A 22133-nucleotide genomic window follows, 5' to 3' on the forward strand; every position below is an offset into this window, starting at 1 on the left:
CAGAAGTGAAAGCCTGGTTTTGGTGACTGCTGAATCTGATAGGTATATGTTTGTAATTAAAAACGTGGCTGTTATAATACTATTACTGTTATTGGGTAACCCAGGAGTACGTGGAAAAGCCGTGGCTGGATGCCAATGTATACAAGTCCAGTTTTGATATATTGTGTACAGATCTGTTAAAAAAAAAAAAAAAAAAAATGTTCCATTGCTAGCTCACAGTTCATAGGTCAATCTTCGGGCCTTGTGTTTGTTTTTTGTTTTTTTTTGTTCTCTTTTTTTTCTCATACTATATAATCATTAACAAATTTTATGTGTGGCAGATATGCCAAATCAAAATGTTAAACTCCTTGGCGGTATGAGTATTTCAGATTTTTGATGCTCAAAGCGGTACAATGTTTTGCATGGAAATTTGGCGTTTTTATATTGTAGGCCTATAATAGGAATAACACTTAAATCTGTTCAAACAAGAGTATAGAGCCCGGGTATGATAAAGTTTGAAAAGCAAAATCATAAATTATATAAATAAAATGAACGATTATAACAAATAATAATAAAAAATATTCAATGATGTAATCAAATCAAAAACACTGAAATTTGCTCAGTTGCAGAATTGTCGTTGTCAGTGTTTGACGGATTTCCCCACGAATCACTATCGCTCAATTCTGAAGGCGATTCTAATTTATTATCGCTTTTTTCTAGCTGGTCTAAAACTGCTTTTGGTGTAAAGGGGCACCTTTTAGTTGCCATGGACAGTCTCAAGTTTGCAGGCAGAAAGAACAGTATAAATAATACAAAACTGCATGCAGTGCACTGGACAAACCACTAGGGACAAAAGGGAGGCGAAATGGATACAGCACACTGTAATCTTACAGATTACATTATTGTATGTGTATTGTGTTTTTTACTTTTTTAATTTGATGCCGTTCTCCGTCCCCATGCATCGCAACGCTGGCAGGGAACGGAGCTCTGCACAGTGATAGATCCGGCGGAAGACAGCTCGCACACACAGCGGGGAGACATTGCAGGATCCTGGGGACAAGGTAAGTAACTCTGCCTGGATCCTGCGATGAGATCCTGAGTGTGGCTCGGGTTTACCGCTTTTGGTACTGAAAATCCACCCCGCGCCACACTCGGGATTTCTGCTAAGGAGGTTAAAGGAGTTATCTCGCCCAGCTTGTATCCATTATTGTCAATCATTGGTGTCGAGTCTTTTAACCCCTTCAAAGCCAGATGTGATTCAAGCCTAAATGCCAAGACCAATTTCAGTAGTGTAGCACCTTGATGTTTAGGCAAGGTTTCTAGTAAATGTATTTGATAAGTGATAGTTGCCTAGGCCAATTCATAGGTCAATTGATTTCACCCTAATTCTGGAATTGCTGCACTTCTCTCTTCTGTCACTAGATGGCCGGCTATCTGGTGGCATTAGATAAGACGAGGGCATTGCAAGTGTAGCAAAGGGGTTTGCAACCAAAGTTATCATGTTAAGTAATGTATTGTTTCTTAAGGGTTTTTTTGCTCCCTCTAGTGACCGGCGAAACTTTATCAGGATCTTTTCTTCATTTAAGAGGCAAACCGTTATGCATTGTGGGATATGTAGTTTGATGAGGAAATGACTCATGTTGTTAACTCAGTTTGGGAACTACTGGACCCACAATGCCAAGTCACAGAACAGCCTGCTGCTGGGAGCAGTAATAAAAGGAACAGCGTGGCCATCTTTCAGCCTCTCCAGCACCCCCTTAGAACCGGCCACGTGACCAGGTAGCTTTTCACGCTGTACATAGCTCTACGCCTGCATAAATGTACCCCTGAAGGGACAATAATTCTGCTATTCAAAATGACCGCATTGTTACAAAGCATCTCAGCGTTTAGTTTTAATTTTTTTTAAGTGTCATAAAAATGTCAGCTCTGTGCACAACCAAGCATTGGGATGCACTCTGGGGCATTTATAAACCAAAGAAAAGGGGGGAATTGGGCTACCTGTATACCTGTCGCTTAAAACAACTCAAAAATGTGGTGAGTACACAATGAGGGTAAACCATCTACCTCTACCCCAAGGGTATGAAAGACTGTAGTGGTCCACCCTTATGTGAATAAAACTATCAGCCCACAAACTGAGCCCACGCAGGGGATCCGCGTCCTGGCCAACAGAATAATACCTAAAAAAAAAAACTATACTGGTGCCTGCAATGTGACCAGAATATTGTGATATATACTATATATAGAATACCACTTGGAGATGAACCTCTATAGTGCATAAATGCAAAACCTCAAAATAAATGTATATACATAAAAGGTGTCCACAAAACTATACGTGTATTATCCAAAAGTACAAAGTCCACAAAAAGTGTATGGTGAACCCAAAAAACAAGAAATGCAAAAAAAGGTTTTTCTGTACCACTTAACCACATTGGAATGGGAGCATTCATATTTTAAGTGTTCATGCTTTGATAAATTATTGCCGGTGACTTATAATGTTCACAGAAACTTCACAGGTGACTTGTAGTGCTCACAAAAACTTTGCAGGTGACTTGCGTGCTCCCCCTCTTGGGTCCCCACTCACCAACTCCTCTAACCCCTGCAATGGTAGTGCGCATGTAGATCCACAGTGTAGACCAGTGTAAGGTGTCAGCATCCGCAGTCCTTAATACGAACTTCAGATACCCAGGCATTAATGTATGTAATTGATCATGTTCCTCATGGAAGAGAAAAAATCGGCTCCCATAGTGCAGTAGTCAAAAAGACTTTAATTAAAAAAAGATACATTTTTAAAAATACACTCGAGAAACCAATAATAAAAAAAAAAAAAAAATATATATATATATATATATATATATATATATATATATATATATATATATATATATATATATATATATATATATATATATATATATATATATATATATATATATAAATATAAATATTACAAAAAAGAGGTCCATAAAGTAAGGTGCTTTCACAAGAAACGGCGCTAACGGCTACAGATACAAACCAGGCTGTGAGGGAGCAGCGTGCATACCAACAACGTGTGTTCCAGCTGCGTACCACTCACCCGCTCTGGTAACTGGAGGTCACTTGGTGTGCGCAATGACGTACGCGTTTCGTCAGACGTGTTCAGTGGCAGTGTCATCGTGCTACACACCACATAGTAAATAGGGGAGAGTGGCCCAAGGTCCCACTTGGTCCACTGATGTGCCATACTCGTAGCATTCCCAAATCATGGGTTGGCTATGTAGCAGTCGAGATCTCTGTTGAGGCCCCAAGGGGCAAGGGACCCCTGCCGATAGATCCAAGCTGTTTCATTTTGTGTTATTACAGTAGTTTTATTTCCTCCTCTCCAGCGATCTTTTGAGGTCAATCCCATAAAATATTAAGCCAGTGGGGTCCCTATGGTGTACCTCATACCTATGTACTAGGACTTTCTTCAAGGCAACTGATAAGAATGGGTATATACCGACATCCAGCTGTCACCATCCTAAGTGGAGGGAAATTTACCCAAGGGCCAACTGCTGAGGCTACGCAGAAATTGTGACACAATAGATTTCAAACTACAGGCCGATCTACTGATTGAGCGTTTCCAGGAAAAAGGATATATGCGTGATCATCTGCAAAAAATGTGCATATGAAAAGCACACCACACCCACGTGCTCTCGATTTTCTTACCAGAATGATATGAAAATGGGCATGAAATTAATACGATGCAAGAGGTAAATAATAGACTTGAATGGCACACTCCAAACTTGATAGACGGATCATAAAAGTATCCAAGTTCATCAATATCAGAGCATCAGGACATCAGAAGATGGATGCATTATGCAATCATCACCAGAATTTAAACCCCAATGAAGAAAAAAACAGCAGCAATAGTGAAGCCCGTAAAAGTAAAACACATGAGTATTTATTGTAGTCTACTTACAGGACAGAAGAAACATCAAGGCATATAAAAAATCTGCGGTTCACAGCGTGCTTGCATCAGCCAGCCTGGCATGTTTCATCCTATGTGGATAACATCAGAGGCGCCTATATATATTTATTATATGGTCCAGGCTTGGGTATCTTTCTTTATGCCTGGATTTATGTATAACGGTGTATCATGCTTCTAATCTAACTATATTACAGAGGTATGTTTACGAGGCTAGTATCTGGCTTTGCCTGCCACTTGCGCTTTCACCTTGGACCTATAGGAGGAGCCTGGGTGCAATAGAGGATTAATTACTTAGATTTATTTTCATTTATAATTGTGCTATGTCTTATGTCCGTTGCTTATTAAATGTTATTGGATATGCTGATTACCTTAAGGGACAGCGGGTCTAATGTGCAATTCCCACTGGCTCCATTATTGGCATGTCTTGGTTTTCCCTACTTAACCTCATTCTGCTGGGTATGTATGGGATTCCCAGCCTCTCCTGTGGATTGACTGTGTCGGAGACCAAGTTGGTGGGACCTTGGGGCGCTCTCCCCTATTTACTACGTGGCGTGTAGCATGATGACCCTCCCATTGAAGACGCCTATGACGAAACGTGTGCGGTGTCATCACGCAAACCATGTGACCTCCAATTACCAGAGCCGGTGGGTGGTACGCAGCTGTATGCACGCTGTTAGTATGCATGCTGCTCCCTCACAGCCTGGTTTGTATCTGTAGCCATCAGTTAGCGCTGTTTTTTGTAAAAGCACCTTACTGTATGGACCCCGTTTTTTGTAATATATAGATATATATATATAATGTATAATATAAAAATGTATTATTGATTTCTCAAGTGTTTTTAAAAATGTATCTTTTTTAAATAAAATAATTTTTGACTACTGCGCTATGGGAGCTGATTTTTTTTTTCTCTTCTATGAGGAACATTATTCATTAATGTAATTGATCTGAAGACTGTATGAAGGACTGTGAATGCTGACCCCTTATGCTGCCCCTGCAGGGGTTAGAGGAGTTGGTGAGTGGGGACCTAAGAGGGGGAGCACGCAAGTCACCTGTGAAGTTTTTTTTGTGAACATTATAAGTCGACCGCAATAATTTATCAAAGCATGAACACTCAAGCACATTGGAATGGAAGCATTCATATTTTAAGCGCAGGAAGTCAATGTCTCGCCTCCATCGGCGAGATTGACACCTCGCCGGCCCCGTCACCTGTTATGGACTTAAAGGGGAAGCCCTACGCCGAAAAAAACGGCCTGGGGGTCCCCCCAAAGTCCATATCAGACCTTTATCCGAGCGCCCTCCTGCGTGCCCTCAACATGGGGGGGGGGGGGGTGCGATGGAGGCTGCGACATTGACTTCCTGCGCTAGTCCCATCTACCTGGAGCCACGTTCAAAATGACTTTTCTCCGTGAGTGGGCAAGTCCGTTCGTCAAAAATCCGGCGGACTCCCGCCATAGTCCGGCGGGTTGTCCGCCGGAAAAGTCCGGTCGTGTGTGGGCAGGTCCGCTCGTTTGGAAAGTTCAGTGGACTTCCACTACAAAGTCCGGCGGTTTGTCCGCCGGATAGTCCGATTGTGTGTACGCATCATAAGTGGTATTCTATTTATATATCACATTATTCTGGTCACATTGCAGGCACCAGTATAGTTTAAGTATTATTCTGTTGGCCAGGACATGGATCCCCTGTGTGGGCTCAGTTTGTGGGCTGATAGTTTTATTCACATAAGGGTGGGCCACTACTCTTTCATACCCTTGGGGTACAGGTAGATGGTTTACCCTCATTGTGTACTCCCCACATTTTTGAGTTGCTTTAAGCGACTGAAGAGCAAACTGGCAGATCGCTCTTCAGTATACAGGTAGCGCCATTCACCCCCTTTCCTTTGGTTTATATTTACATACTTAGAACTTTCTTTCTGGGGGTTTTATTGGGGAGGCAGCAACACTTAGTATTGTCTTAAGCGTGGCACCTTTCTATTTTTATCTATTTTGCCTCGTACACACGTTTGGACATACCGATGACAAAATCCGTCTGATTTTTTTTTTTCTGACGGATTTTGGCTCAAACTTGTCTTGCATACACACGGTTGCACAAAGTTGTTGGAAAATCCAATCGTTCAGAATAAGGTGATGTAAAACATGTACGACAGGACTATGAAGAGGCCAGTAGCCAATAGCATTTGTCTCATCATTTATGCTGAGCTTGCGTGCCACTTTGTGCGTTGGAATTGTCTACACACGATTGGAATTTAAACGATCGGATTTTGTTGTCGGAAAATTTTAGAACAAGATCTCAAACATTGTGTGTCGGAAATTCCGATGGAAAAAGTCAGATGGAGCCCACACACGATCGAAATTTCCGACAACACAGTCCAATCGCACATTTTCCATCGGAAAGTCCGACCGTGTTTACAGGGCATAACTCTGGTGCATTGACACACAGAAATGCAGGCCTGTTGAATTTTTATGCTACACACATCAGCACACAAGTAGGGTATGAACAGGGCATGGAGTGAACCATTTTATTTTTTTCACTGCGGTTTCATTGATCAACGCGACTCAGATCACCCGGGGTGAAAAAGCCCTTAAACTAAAAGTTCAGTTGAGTTTTAAAAATGATAAAAGGGGTGTGAAGAAGGGCATGCTTTGAAAAAAAAAAAACCTGAAGGCCTTTTTCTGCTAAAGCTTACATCTTTAAAACAATGTTATCATGTACTAAGCAGCTGAGGATGGCGCCAATCCTTCTAAAGCTCTCTGTAACAATAGTGGCATTATAAGATTGCGCAATGGCAGTATGAGTGAGTGAGTGACCTTCTGTGACTTTAACCCACATGATGCTTCATTTCATCCGGGAGGGGGGACCTTACATAGGATGCTTCATATTGTCACATTATTATTTTTATCAGGTCTCCTTATTATCCTGTGGGTATATTTCTGCCTCGTGGAAATCACACTGGAACATCAACATCCTAACCTTAAGCTGTTAATATATAGGGGCCATTCATATGAAAGTTTTTTTTTTTTTTTTTTTTTTGCTTGCGGCGCATGCACTAACATGCTTTATAACATGCTAACACATTGCATTAAGGCCAATGGGATGCAAGCACACCAAAATGGATAAATGTGCATGATTATTTTTTCAAAATGCAACCATGCACAGTATGGTTTGTGGCACACTACATTGTACAACATGTTGGGGTGTCATTTACAACTGATGGCACCACAATTCAACGCACATAGAGCAAGCACCTTCCTATGTGTTGTGGCAATGTGCATTACCATGTACGTTTTTAATGCATGTTGCCATAGCGTACCAGTGTGACTAAGCCCTTGATGTTTCCTGCATATGAAAAGAGATCAGCCTAGAGTATTTTTAAAGTCAAAACTTTCTTTATAGTTTTGGATAAAGTGTGGAAAGATTAGAACCCTGGTCAGGTTTATTGTCTCACCTGGGGAAATTCACCCTTACTATTTGTCTTGTTACCCATTGTCGATGGACCTCTTCCTACTCTGATCATTTAATATATTTGATATGTCATTTGTGACTGTATGCAGCCATATCTGCTCATTACAAAATAGACTGTGCACTTTGCAAGGGAATTTGCTCCAGAGCTTGGTAAATGAGGAGAAGCTCTACTGACTTCCATCATCCACATGTAGCACTGCCCACGTAGGGGTTGCAGAGTATAGTCTTCCCTGGGCCTCCCTGATTATCCTGCAGCCAGACACTTGGGTATTTTCACACTATCACCCACAACTCTTCCGCTCGTTATCCAATGATCAGTCTAGGGTATGTGTTTTTTTTTTTTTTGGTGTTCATTGGTAGAACTTGGTTAGAATGGAATTGGTGGGGTACTCTGGATAGTAGACTCCCTGCTGGACCACACTATAGCTGTGTGGAGGAATAAGTCCTTTGCTTGCTCTGGCAGCAGATCCATGCACCTCTCCTCTTCAGGACACTCACCAGTATCCACCCATCCACTGACTTCACTAGCCAGAATGGATGGCCTCTAGAAGCAGATCTGTACTCTAAGTAGCCAGAAAAAGATCCTTCTAAGTGCGTCTACCTTCTAGTCAGCTCTACAGGACCCCAAGCACATGTGCTCTAGACTTATACAGTCACTCAGCATGCCTCGAGGCACCTTCCTCTGCCAATGACCAGGGCTGTAACTATGCCTGTGCTACATTTTGTCAGGTTTCCTCCGACTGTCCAATATGCCCCGTCATATTGGACCAGTGTAAAACAGGCAAACAACATGAGCAGCATCAGGGTCTGCTCAGTGTGCCCAATCAATGGATCACTGCTCCCTGGTAGGCAGAGAGCACCTACATTTACTTAACAGTCCCCCTGTAAGGCAGGGAAACCCCAAAACTATACCCTCTCTAGAACCTACCTAAGAGGGTGCTACACATATTTTTTTTTGTTTTTGTTTCTCCTTGCATATGATTGGGTATTCTTTGCAACTTGAAGCTTCTCCTCATTTACTAAACTCTCTGGAGCAGTTGCACTTGCAAAGTACACAGTCTATTTGACTTTTGGAAATCCACCCAAATGTATGGCTAAATATGTTAAGAAAACATGTCATAAGAGAGACATGTAATCGCTAAACCCTTCTTATGAAAAATTGCTAGCTGCTTGGCTTCCATGTGCACTTTTGGCTTACTTTGAATCGCTGACCTGGAGGTCAGTGTAGAGATGAGCACTTCAATTTCTTTGGCTTACCTGATTCGCATTTATGTTCCCAGTCCTGTTTCTAGTTGGGGTACATTCACACGTTGCAGCTAATGCGCCCACTCACATATAGCAGTTAAAAGTGAGCAATCGGCCCTGGACACAGACTACCTGCTTGCATGTGATCGCAGCATGTGCAAGTATGAGTAAGTCACAGGAACAGATCTTTTGGAGGAAATCATAATTTTCAAGAATTGAAGTACGCAGTCTTCCCAGTCATCTTCCGTCAAATTATGAATGCATGCCTCCCAACTTTCTGAGATAGGAATGAGGGACATGGATTGTTTAAACCTACAAGTGTTTTTTTGTTTTTTTACCACTACTATTCTTTTATATTGGCCATTGGAATTTACAAATGCAGCAATTTAGAAATCGGATGAAAGGTTTAGCATTGTAAACTACTTTTTGATAAGTAGTGGTAGTGAGATTATATATATATATATATATATATATATATATATATATATATATATATATATATATATATATATATATATATACATTTATACAGCTGTATTGATCAGACCAAAATGAGGAGTAAAGAGAGACAGATGAACTTTGTTCCAAAAGCAGGGACAGTTGGGAGGTATGGGAAAGTCAGCCTGCCATTTTTTATATAGACCCGTAATTTTGGGCAGAGTCAAGGGAATACTGAATATTTTTTAGTTAATTCAGTACATACGATAATTTAGGATCATTCAGTAAACCTTCTGAAATCTGAGGTTGATGCAAAGTTTGGCTGCTAGTGTCATGAATGGGTTCTGTCAGCTACCCCTAGTATAATATCAAGGCGAATGTACTTAACCCTTTTTGATTACATCTTTTTCTCTTTCAGACCCCAAAAGGAACCTGTTTGGAATCAGTTAAATTGGCTATAGATATCGGATACCGACATATTGATGGGGCCTTTGTCTATTATAATGAGCATGAGGTGGGACAAGCTATCCGTGAGAAGATCGCAGAGGGCAAGATTAAGAGAGAAGATATCTTTTACTGCGGGAAAGTAAGTGCAATATTCAGTAGGATTGTCTGTGTTGTTGCTACAGCACCTGAAAAGTTATACCTGACTCACCTAAGTGGGTAATTCAAAAGAGAATGGTCGCCAGTAAGGAGTCAACTAAATAGGATAGAATCATGGCTTGAAAAATGACCTGTATGTCATCATCCCAATAATGTTGTATTATGGCTTAACAAAGACCTAATTTGCCAACTTTGTTACATACAATGTGCTACCCTCTCTTTATCTGTGCTACACCTGATGGACTGCATAGCTCATCTTATACAGTGGCAGAGTATACTTAGGTCCATAAATATTTGGACACAGGCACATTTTTAGATTTTTCCAGGTATTTACCAAAACCTATTCAAGCTTTAGTTCTGTAATGGATATGGGTAGAATGTGCACACTCTCAGGTTTAATTTCTGAGCATGTACATCCAAATCAGAGCAAGGGTTTAGGTATTACAGTTCTTAAAGGAGTCGAAAAAGTCTCAAGGTTTTTTCACCTTAATGAAAAAAACCTTCTGTGCTGCAGCAGCTCCCCAAAGCCCCCTTTTTTCTTGCCTGAGCCCAATCATTCCAGTGTTGAGGAAGAGCCCAGCAGCTCCAGCCGCTGTGTCGGGTTATCGTTGGATAGATTTGAGGGGCGGGGCAGAGTCCTGCTGTCTGTGTCAATGGACACAGTAGCAGGATTCGGGAGTGTGCTGTGCCCCCAGGGAAAGCGCCTCTCCAAGGGGGCACCTGATGAAATGGAGGAGTGCCGCCAGGAGACATCAGAAAAGGAGGTTTGGGGCCACTCTGTGCAAAACCCTTGCACAGAGCAGGTAATTATAACATGTTTGTTACCTTTACAATCACTTTAAGAATAGCCATCCCCCCTTTTTTAAGGGACCAAAAGTAATTGGACAATTGAATCAAAGCTGTTTCATGGCCAGGTGTGGGCTACTCCTTCATTAAGCAGGTAAAGGGTCTGGAGTTGATTCTAGGTGTGATATTTGCATTTGGAGTCTATTGCTGTGAACCTACATCATGCGTTCAAAGGAGCTGTCCATGCAAGTAAAACAGGCCATTATGAGGCTTCAAAACGAAATAAATCCATCAGAGAAATAGCAGCAACATTAGGAGTGGCCAAATCAACAGTTTGGTACATTCTGAGGAAAGAAGAATGCACTGGTGAGCTCAACAACATAAAAAGGCCTGGACGTCCACGGAAGACAATGGTGGTGGATGGTCGCAGGATCCTTTCTATGGTAAAGAAAAACCCATTCACAAAATCCAGACAAGTGAAGGACACTCGCCAGGAGGTGGCCATATCATTGTCAAAGTCTACAATCAAGAGAAGACTTCACGAGAGCAAATTCAGAGGGTTCACCACAAGGTGCAAACCATTCATAAGCCTGAAGAATAGAAAAGACAGATTAGACTTTGCCAAAAAACATTAAACAAAAAGCCAAATCCGTTATGGAAAAGCATTCTTTGGACAGATGAAACTAAGATTAATCTGTACCAGACTGATGGGTAGAAAAAAGTGTGGAGAAGGAGGAACCGCTCATCATCCAAAGCACACAACATCATCTATAAAACATGGTGGAGGCAGTGTGATGGCATGGGCATGCATGGCTTCCAGTGGCACTGGGCCATTGGTGTTTATTGATGTGGCAGAAGACAGAAGCAGCCGGAATAATTCTGCAGTGTTTAGAGATACTGTCAGCCCAGATTCAGCCAAATGCAGCAAAGTTGATTGGATGGCGCTTAACAGTACAGATGGGCAGTGATCCAAAACGCACTGCAAAAGCAACTCAGGAGTTTTTTGAAGGAATATATGTGGAATATTCTGCAATGGCCGAGTCAATCACCTGATCTCAACCCAATTGAGCATTCATTTCACTTGCTGAAGGCAAAACAGAAAGACCCACAAAGAAAACTGCAGTTAGAGCCTGGCAAAGCATCAGAAAGGAGGAAACCCAGTCTTTGGTAAATGTCCATGGGTTCCAGACTTCAACAGTCATTGCCAGTAAAGGATTATCAACAAAATATTAAAAATTAACATTTTATTTATGATTATATTAATTTGTCCAATTATATTTGAGCCCCTGCAAATGGGGGTCTGTGTATAAAAATGGTTGAAGTTCCTAAAATTTTTACTTGATATTTATGTTCAACCCCTTGCATTAAAGCTGAAAGTCTGCACTTCAAATTAATTTGTTCAAGTAAATTGCTTTGTTTTAATTTTATTCTGGTGGCATACAGAGCCAAAAGTATGAAAATTGTGCCTGTGTCCAAATATACAGTATATGGACCAAACTGTGTATGGTACCAAGGGAGCTAATATTTTTTCCTGATTTAGACCTACTTGGATATGATATGCTGAGAGATTGCCACATGGGATTTTAAAATGAAAATGACTGAACATGTTTCTGGAAAGAAGTTAATGACACCATTAAAGTATTTTTGTCTTTTAGGAGAATGTTGTTTTTGTGAGCTATGCTGGGCATTTCCCACCATTGCTTTTGTTGCTCTTCGTGACCCTAATGGGCAGATTTACCCTCACCTCCACTACAGCTTTAACAGACTAAACTTGGCTTTCTAGGTGACCTGCTGCTCACCCTTATCCAGTCTTCAAACATTCACAAGATGTAGGGCCTTGGTGTCCACCTTCCTCTCCAAAGGAATATTTACTTTCTAAAGGGGGATGGGAGTGGGAGCGCAACACTTCATTCGAAAAAGGTTTGTTTTATAATAGTGTGAAGCAAGCTCACGTATAAGTGATAGTCAGGTGTTCACAAAGTTGTGGCCATAATTATGTATAGAGGACTCTTTTTGGATGTTGACTATGGTAATGCGGCCAAAAAGAAAAGTTCAGTGTGTTACTGGTGTGTGGGACATTTTCCTTCATGAGTCCTGGCTGGAGATAAAGTCTGCCCTGTTCTACTCAAAGCAGTGAAAAAGTTAGGAGCTCCTTATAAGAACACTCATGCCCCCATGCCCCTGGCAATATGTTCCAGTAGAAGTACATTCCCCAGTATGTTCCCCTCTCCCACTATTGCTACACTCTGTTGTTTCTAATTACAGAAACGTGTAAAACCTATTGATGCAGAACAGGCTTACTATATTATACTTATATAATACTTATAACTATATTTGTATTCAGTAGGAGGCATGCTGTGTCTGTGTCCTGCCCCAACAATCACAGCTATGGTACATTCAGGGGAGAAGTTGCCACACACCACTCTTAAATTTTCCAACCTAAGAGGCTGCAGCAGGACTTGATCTTTGTCGGATATCTGTGTACACTGCAAATACCTGCACATGTCCCAAGAGTTGCATCTCAGTACAGAAATACCTGGCAGTGATGAACTTAAATGTTACTTAGCATGTATGCACTTGACATGACAAAATATGACAGGTCCACTTTAAGGAATTACATGGAGCTCACTTGGGCCAATATCCATGTACAGCTACTTTTGTAGCTTTTTTCCTTTTATTTACAATTCAGTGCAACACAGGGGAGATATTCTCTCTTTTCTACTCATTAGTATCCCAAAATACTAAAATAAATTTGTTCTTGGCTGAAAGAACTTCTCTTTCATTCAGGAAGGACTTCTGGTATTTTGAAGGCTTTCGATGTTCCAGGGAATGGATGGGTAATCTAATATTCTCTGTAGAACTTCTAGCGTCAGTAGATGTCTCGGCTTGTTTAAAATGTACAAGGAGTATGTCAGTTCTTTCCTGGCTGGTCCCTCCAGTCAATGGCAGGTTCTTCTTCGCTTCCAGGAACTTCAGGACCCACCAGATTTCTCCTGGCTCTGTTCCGTGGCTTCTGTCCACACACAGAAATAACTGTGAAGCTTATATACAATATTCTTCCAAGAACTCAGTTTTGTTCCAGTCTCACTGACATAATATTATACCCTTCAATTAACCGGGCTTTAGAGGATTTAAAGGAACACTATTCTAAAAATAAAGTAGGCCTAGCACTAGATTTTTGTTTCAGGTTAAGTGCATGCATTCCGAGTAATGTGTAAAGCTGGCCATAAATGATATGACTTTCTTTCCTGCAGGAAAGAAAATTGCTTGATTTTTTCCCCTGGCAATAATCGCATGAAAAATCCGACATGCTGGTTGTACCCAAGTTGATTGATCACCTTTTGGTACAATCAGCCTGCCCATGCATGGTTTGAATCTTGGCCGGTTCAGCAGGAACCATTTATGGCCAGCTTTAGTGTAACACTTCCAGGTATTTATTGCCTTATCACAGAGATTACAGTATGACAATGCTTTTGTCTGCACTTCTCTCCAGAAGGATGGAGCCATCATAAGGACACAGATGGCGGTAAAATATTGACAAGAGGCCCTGACTCTTCTCCATTCTATCCAAAATGAACTAAAAATAGAAAAATAAAGTTTAGTTATAGTTACATTGGCTAGAGCAGTATGGAGAGCAGTCAAAAAACAAACAGGCTTTGACGATACCCCCTTAGAGACCCCCATGTGGAATAACCCCACTCTAGAACACTCAAGGGTGTCTCCTGATAGTGAATTTTGGAGGAAGAAAGAAATAGTCGCAATAAAACAGCTATGACCATAGAACTTTGCAGACATTTGATCAGTCAACAATATGATATACCCTATAAGTTTTTTTTGTTTTTTTTTGTTAAGACATATGTTTTAGGCCCAGTTTGGACATCATGATCCCAAAGTATCCTTTAATGGGTATATTGCGATCACAGGGACCAAAAGGTTTAATATCTTTTCTATATTCCCAGCTGTTGAGGGCTAAGTTAAGTGGAATGCTACTTAAAATAAGAGAGATGGCGGGATGTGCTCCCTGATGTGACGGAGGAGAAATGGAGCAGGATCTGCTCCTCACATATGGGAGTTTCTCCCGCTATTAATATATGTAGCACTAACCCCCGAAGGAGCTGCTGGTTTTAATTGGGCCTGTACTCTACTCTACTCTACCTAGAAACCCCACTGTCTTGGCTCAATCCCCTTGGCACAGCTGTGGTGCAATGTAACACAGTACAATATACAACAATGCAAAGTACCTGTATTGTACTCTCAGGATCCACTGGCTCCACCTGGTGGGGAAAAGTAATACACCACACAACTGGATACTTAACCAAAAATATTGTTTACTGTAAATATTTCAACAGGTGGTTACAGTACTTGTGCTGTCATCCCAACATAGGACGACAGCATAATATATTTCAATATGACAAAATATAAACATATATGTGTAAATCTATATGAACCTGGGAGCTCCCCTTGCTTTAAAGGCTATACGTGAGGCCTCACTTAAAGTACTTCAATCCAGGGGGTTTTCTTTTCTTTGCTAGCTCAAGTCACTTCTTTGTAATTGTAATTCAAAGTAATGTGGAAGATTAAGCTGAAATACTCCTGGTGTGATTCCATTAACTTATTTACATGCGCTGAGGCACCAAAGTAAATAGGCCCCATGCCTGCTCAGCGGCTCTGCTACGCCTCCATGGAACTGCAGATTCCAGTGAAGCCTGTATGAGAGTCTAACTGCGTGCAAAGATTAACAAACGGTGGGTCGTAACCCGCTCACCAACTGGATTAGAGTTCCATGTGATCACTTTGGTCCGATGACTGACGCTTGTCTTTCCATCAGCTGGGCCAGATGCTCTGTATCGCTCCGCCGAATGGATCCGATTCTCCGCTGAATGTCTTTGGACCTTCTCAATCTGGCTACCGTCTCTCAGGCTCCGTCAGGTCACCTCACAAGAACAAACAGACCGGCGCTCTGCGATGGCTATCGGCCGCTGCCTCTCGGGACACTCCTCCACAGATCCGCACAGGCAGGTAGCGAGGTCCCAAGAGACCTAAAATGGCCTCTGCTGTCCCTTATATCCCCTACCCAGCATGCACTGCATAAGAGAGTGTTCATGGGTAGGTCACACATGGATTCCTGGGTAATGAGGTCAACCTTCAAAATCCAAACAGTCACTTCCTGTACAAGTCTTTAAGGTTGTTCTGAGGTAAATGATAAACAGGTGCGTTACCCATATTTGGCCACTAGATGGCTCTAATGCGAAACCACAGTAATGTCCTTATACTTCACATTAAAGCATGCATAATCACATCAATAAACCAGGATGTCAGCGCTACATATACAATTGGATTCATTTATTATCAAACATATCTTACCCCTCAAAAAATGCATAGAATTGGAAGAATACCCTCATGTGATTGTAAACTATGCCATCATCCAGAGGCAGATTTTATACATTTGATATGGTCATGCTCAGAAATAGCCAATTACTGGTATTTGCAGCAAGTGGTAGATAAATTAACTAGTATACTTAGCACATAAACAAATGGCATTACGATGGATGCAACCATTTGCCCCAACTATAAACCAATGAATTAGAGGAGTTAACCAGATAATATCGTATGAGAAGTTTATGTATGCAGATAGAGGGGTACCTAAAAAGTATTAAAATATGGGATATGTGGTGTAGCTCTCCAATGACTTTGGATTGAAAAGAAATATAAATCTAACTGAATTATTTGAAGAAAAAAGAAATGAATGTAAAATTGAAAGAATGTAATTTTGGACCGAGGGTGAAATAAGGTAATAACTTTGAAATTGTACTAAGGTTATATTGAATGGTGTAGGTAAGAGGAACTGGCATGGAATTATTGTACTGAAACTTGTATGCATATCTTTGATATGAACTTGTGCAATAAAAAATTGGGAAAAAAATTTTTTTGTCCGGAGTTGGGCCTCAAATCTACATTTAAAAATTTAGCCTTGGGGTGCATACAGATACAATCTACCCAATAGAACACCAATCACCCCTTTCCCTTTTATTATAGGCATTTATACAGTGCTGAGAATTTACACAGTACTTTACATAATGTACATTTTATATCAGTACCTGTCCTCAGGGAGCTTACAATATATATCCCCTATCTCAAACACACATACACATATACTTTGACCGATTAACCTACCAGCATGTCTTTGAAGTTTTTCAGGAAATGCAAGCCATGCACTGGTAGAACATGCAAACTATATGCAATTGGTGTCCGGACCAGAATTTGACTTCAATGAAAAAAAAATAAAAAAGGCAACCAAGTGGCACTTCTTATCCTTCTTGTCTTGAATGCTCATGCAGATACTGCTGGCAAGTAAAGCCAGGCCAGATGGAGCAATTTTCTTTCCTGCAACCACAGATGCAACCAAAGTCTGTGTTGATGGGGGAACCCCTCCTGTGGAACTATTGTGTTTTCCCAGCGGGGGAGCTGTCCTTTCTGCAAGAACACACACTGATTTATTGCTAACGGCTATGGCTGCTTGCAATAATTGCATGAAAAGCCCAACAGACTAGTTGTATCCAAGTTGACTGATCGATCAACTTGGGTATAATCAGCCTGCACATCCATGGTTAAAATCTTTGCCCGATCTTCGAAGCGTCTATGGCCAGCTTAATTCTTCTAATCCAGCAATTCGGTTCCCCGCATAAATTCACAAAGGAAAGACTTAGTCCATTCAAGGTTTTCATTTTTAACTGAAGGCCTGATAAAGAGGAAGTTCCTTTTTGACCCTAAAACATGTTGGTTGTCTTTTAACACAATACCTATACATGAAATTGGACTATTAATCCACTGTGCTGCCCCTTTGATTAGTAACCTGTTGATCTGGAGATGCCAGTTGCTGTGCAAGGTGAAAATACAGGACCATAAACAGTAAACCGTTTGCTGACACTCAGTAAAAAGTTGCACTTACAAACTCCATCCAGACATTTCTTGGTGAGATAAAATTGTATGCATTTTTAAAATCTTTTTTAGTTGTGGAATACGTGTCACCCACCAGAACGTGTTCGTCCAACGTTAGAGAAGACCCTGGCGACCTTGGGATTGGATTACGTAGATTTATATATTATCGAATTGCCAATGGCCTTTAAGGTACAATCCTCTAAAGATATTTGTATTTATAGTAGCACATAAAACTGAACTCCAGACAAACGGCTATGTATGGGCACGGTCTTATCTGCCAAAGGATTTGTATTTCTAATCTAAAACAAATGAGACAGCTGCAATCACCAGGAAAGAACAGTATGTTCGTAGGAAGATAAACAATATACACAATGATTGGTTTCCTGTCTAAATTGAAGCTTTGTTGTGCTGGTATAAAACAATCGTAATGATTCTTTAATAGAAATCCTCTGTCAACTAGTCCAATCAGAACTAAATTGCAGAGTTGACATCAAGTCCGTTTGCTGGTAAGACATTGCTTGTTTTTGGCTCATGAGTTGGGATGTGTTATTGCATTGAGACCTACAGCCAGGTATGTACTGGCCATCGGAAATACGTAGAGTTTCCCGGTGGGCCGATGGTTCATTGGGCTGGATTCAGTGACAGCGGAGGTAGCGCGGGCAGGGACTCCCAAACCCTGTCCACCAACAAGCTGTACAGCTGTTTAGAAAAAAAAAACTTCTCCGGGACCCCTGTGTTCAGTGGGGGCCAGGGTACAGAAAGCGGACTATTTCATTACTTTCGGCTTTGGGCAGATTCATCTGCAGCAGCGTACTACACAATTGAAGGACGGCCTGTGCTTTATCACTACACTGGAGCCAGCCGGGAGCACTGCTGCAGAATAATCTTCCTAAAGCCCAAAGTGATGAAATAGTCCGATTTCTGTCCCCCGATCCCCACTGAACATAGAGACACACATAAGTTTTTTTTTTTTTTTTTTTTTTTTCTAAACAGCTACACAGCAGAAATTGGAAAATTAGCTGATTGGTAGACAGGATTTGGGAGTCCCCGCCTGCGCACCTCGTGCCCCCCCCCCCAGTTTACTCCTGCCCTAGTTAACCAGCTCTGTGGTGCTCAGGAGGAAGGTAGAGGACCAGATGTACCAGCAGTGCACAGCTGGCCCGGGCTCCCAGCTCCAGAGGAACCACCTGCAGGACAAGCACTGCACCCAGGACCTAGGTAGAAGAAGCTGTGCAGACCAGGTACTGGGGGGACGAATGTTGATGGGAACTTATAGACGTATACACTATATTACAAAAAGTATTCTTCTGGGAAGGCTGTACACAATGTTTAGGAGCATGTCTATGGGAATGTTTGACCATTCCAGAAGCGCATTTGTGAGGTCAGACACTGATGTTGGAGAAGAAGGCCTGTCTCCCAGTCTGCACTTTACTTCATCCTAAAGGCATTCTATTGGGTTGAGGTCAGGACTCTGTGCAGACCAGTCAAGGTTCTTCACTCCAAACTCGCTTATCCATGTCTTTATGGACTTTGCTTTGTGCACTAGTGTGCAGTCATGTTGAAACAGGAAGGGGCCATCCCCAAACTGTTCCCACAAAGCTGGGAGCATGAAATTGTCCAAAATGTCTTGGACAATTGGAACTAAGGGACCAAGCCCAAACCCTGAAAAACACACACACACACACACACACACACACACACTAAATGATGCACAAAGAAAGGTCCATAAAGACATGAATTGGCCAGTTTGGGTTGGAGGAAATTGACTGACCTGCACCTGACCTCAACCCAATAGAACATCTTTGGGATGAATTGGAGCACAGACTGTGAGCCAGGCCTTCTCTCTGACATCAGTGCTTAAAATTCTCTATAGGCGGCACTTGCACAGGAGGTCTTGTGCTAGAATTATTGCTCTCGCTCTGACGTTCGCAACAATACCTCACGTGTTGGGCGTGAACTTGGGCATGAACTTTATTGCTATCACAAGAGATGAACATTATCCCTTGTGACTGCATGGGCTGTGACATGTCCTCTTTATGGAGAGATCTGAGGTCTATTGGACCCCAAATCTCTAATTTAGCCTCCCATGCAGCCGATCAGACACAGATCGGTCTGATCGGCTGCTTTCCTGGCTGCTGGAGGCCAGGTAAACGGAGGCGGAACCAGAAATGACGACATACTTCTCGCACCCATTTTCCAGGATTACAGAGAGAGAGATGAACGGCGTCAATTCCTCTCTCTGTTTAGGGCAGCCAATGCCACAGGCCGCATCACTCCCGGGCTCCGAGACTGGACAGTAGAGCCTAGGAGAGGTGCGGTGGCTGTGGGAGGGGGAGTTGGACCCCTTTCCGCCACCCACAGAAGTGATCAAGTGGCTAATTAGCCACCCGGATCCCTTCTGCGTGAAAGAGAATCACTTTTTAAAGAGAGATGTAGGTGCAAGCTTCATTCCGGTATAACCACTGAAACCCGAGGATGTCCATGAACGTCCTCTTGGCAGGAAATGGTTAAACATATTCTGCAGTTTAAGATATACGGTGCATCTATAACCCATACTCGCGCTACAAAAGGGAGTTTAATAAATGAGGGGAAGCTCTGCTGACTTCCATTATCCAATCGTGCAAACTAAAATGCTGTTTTTTATTTTCTTTGCATTTAAAGTGGTTGTAAACCCTTTACAACCACTTTAAACCACAGGTAAGCCTATAATTGGGCTTACCTGTAGCTACACTGGATATCTCCTAAACCTGCACGGTTTAGGAGATATCCCCTGTATTTGCATGTGCTAACATCATCGGCACATGCGCACTTAAGCCAACTGATGCAATGGCACATACGTGTCGTTGCTTCAGTTGTACTGTGCCATTCCCGGTGGCTCCCGCGCGCATACCCGCAATACCCGGAAGTAAGTCCCCGGGGAGATGTCGGCCACTGGAGCGGTGAACGCGGACTGCTGCGGGGGCTTCAATCTCAGCTAAGTAATTCATAATGAGCTAGTATGCTATACATACTAGCTCATTATGAGTTTTGTCTTGCAGGTTGTTGTTTTTTTTTTAGTTTATTTATTTATTTTTTACTTAAATGTTTCAATAGGGTTTACAACCACTTTAATTTTGGTATTCTTTGCAAAGTGAACTTTCACATCATTTACTACTAAGCTCTGGAGCAAATACCCTTGCAGTGTGCACAGTCTATTTGCTGTAACTTTAGATGCATTCGTATTCATTCTGTTCCATTTGTTTAGATGCGGCATTCGTTACTTCGGATAATTCATAATTGTGGAGGCATTCATATTCCTTCCTTTCAAATATGTCTAAAATAACTGAATGTAAATTCCAATAAAAATGTAAATCTAATCTTTCCCAAATGAGCTGCTGTGGCACAGAGACCTGAATAGAAGAATTACTGACTTCAGCTATTTTACCTATAATGTATTAGTTTATAATAATAATAAAAACTTTAATAATATTTTTAATTATAATAGAAAATATGAAAAACGAAATTATCCAAATGTAATTGATTTTGTTAATTGATTTTGTAGGTTAAATCGTTTTTCGCTCTTTCGGGTTTTTCGCTTTTTCGTTTTTTGGGTTTTAGTTTTTTCAGATTTATGTTCTTTCAGATTTTTGTTCTTTCAAATTTTATCCAAAAACAAATTCGTAATGAAACAAATTGCACATGTCTAGTGCCGATTCTCCCTCCCTAGTCTGAGCTTTGCTCTACATTGACTGCAAGGGTCTGATACCAGGTCAAATTGAAGTACTTGTGCTGCCTAAAAAGGTCCAAAAACAAACATTTTATTACATTGCAGCTTAACAACTCTTAGATTTGATGGCTGCATATTCTTTCTTCTAATTTCATATATGATCTGGCTAGTAAGTCTGTTCTAAATAACAAGCTCTCTTGCAGATGCATCCATTGCAGGGATGGAACAAACTATTCAAAATTGTTGCTATAACTGTGAGCTGGAGTTTGGCTTTAATTTGTTAGTACGGTATATCTAAATCTGCTAGTACATCTACTACTACTACCCACCCCAGAAAAAAAGCTTTTAAAAAAAATAAAGAAAACTTACACAGGCACCATGTCTAATGATTGGTAAGCTGCAATATAATACATTTTGAGTTATATACCACTTTAAAGCTGAACTTTAGGGAAAATCCAAAGGTACGCTTGCAGCAGCCCTCCCTTTCCTACGTTGCAATGGTCAATTGCTCTTTTTTTGTGTAGGGCAGTTGAAGGAGATTTCATTTTTAAATGAAAAGAAAAATACATTTAATGATGCATTGGTGAATACACAGCTACATTCAAGTGGTTGTAAAAGCAGAAGGTTTTTTACCGTAGCCTCCCTGGCGGTACGATTATGTCAGATTTCAAAGTGGTACATTGTTTTGCATAGAAATTTGGCGTTTTATATTGTAGGTCTGTAATTCTTAGTAATAGCACACTTAAATCTGTCCAAATTAGAATCTAGTAGACATCCCGGGTATTATAAAGTTTGAAACACAAAATCATAAATTATAATTAATATATATATTAAATAATAAATATAATAATAAATATAAAAAATAATGCAATTAATTTCCCCACGATTCACTATTGCTTAATTCTGCAAGTGTTCGAATTTTACTATCGCTGTTTTCTAGCTGGTCTAAAACCACTTTTGACGTAAAGGGACACTTTTTGGTTGCCAAGTACAATCTCAAGTATATGGTATATAATATAAAAGTGTAGGCAG

The 22133-nt window shown here is 41.1% G+C and overlaps 1 protein-coding gene across 1 annotated transcript in view; it reads left to right on the forward strand.

The window, feature by feature from the left end:
* Positions 1-22133, forward strand: part of AKR1D1 (aldo-keto reductase family 1 member D1) — an 83615-nt gene that overhangs the window by 35087 nt on the left and 26395 nt on the right. Inside the window, exons 2-3 of the mRNA XM_077469100.1 lie at positions 9486-9653; positions 17468-17584. Coding sequence (XP_077325226.1) covers positions 9486-9653; positions 17468-17584 — 285 coding nt within the window. The remainder of the gene's footprint in view (positions 1-9485; positions 9654-17467; positions 17585-22133) is intronic.

This window comes from Lithobates pipiens, unplaced genomic scaffold, assembly GCF_037356315.1.
Source record: "Lithobates pipiens isolate NorthernLeopardFrog02 unplaced genomic scaffold, aLitPip1_a1.2 Scaffold_8, whole genome shotgun sequence".
Classification (NCBI taxonomy): domain Eukaryota; kingdom Metazoa; phylum Chordata; class Amphibia; order Anura; family Ranidae; genus Lithobates; species Lithobates pipiens.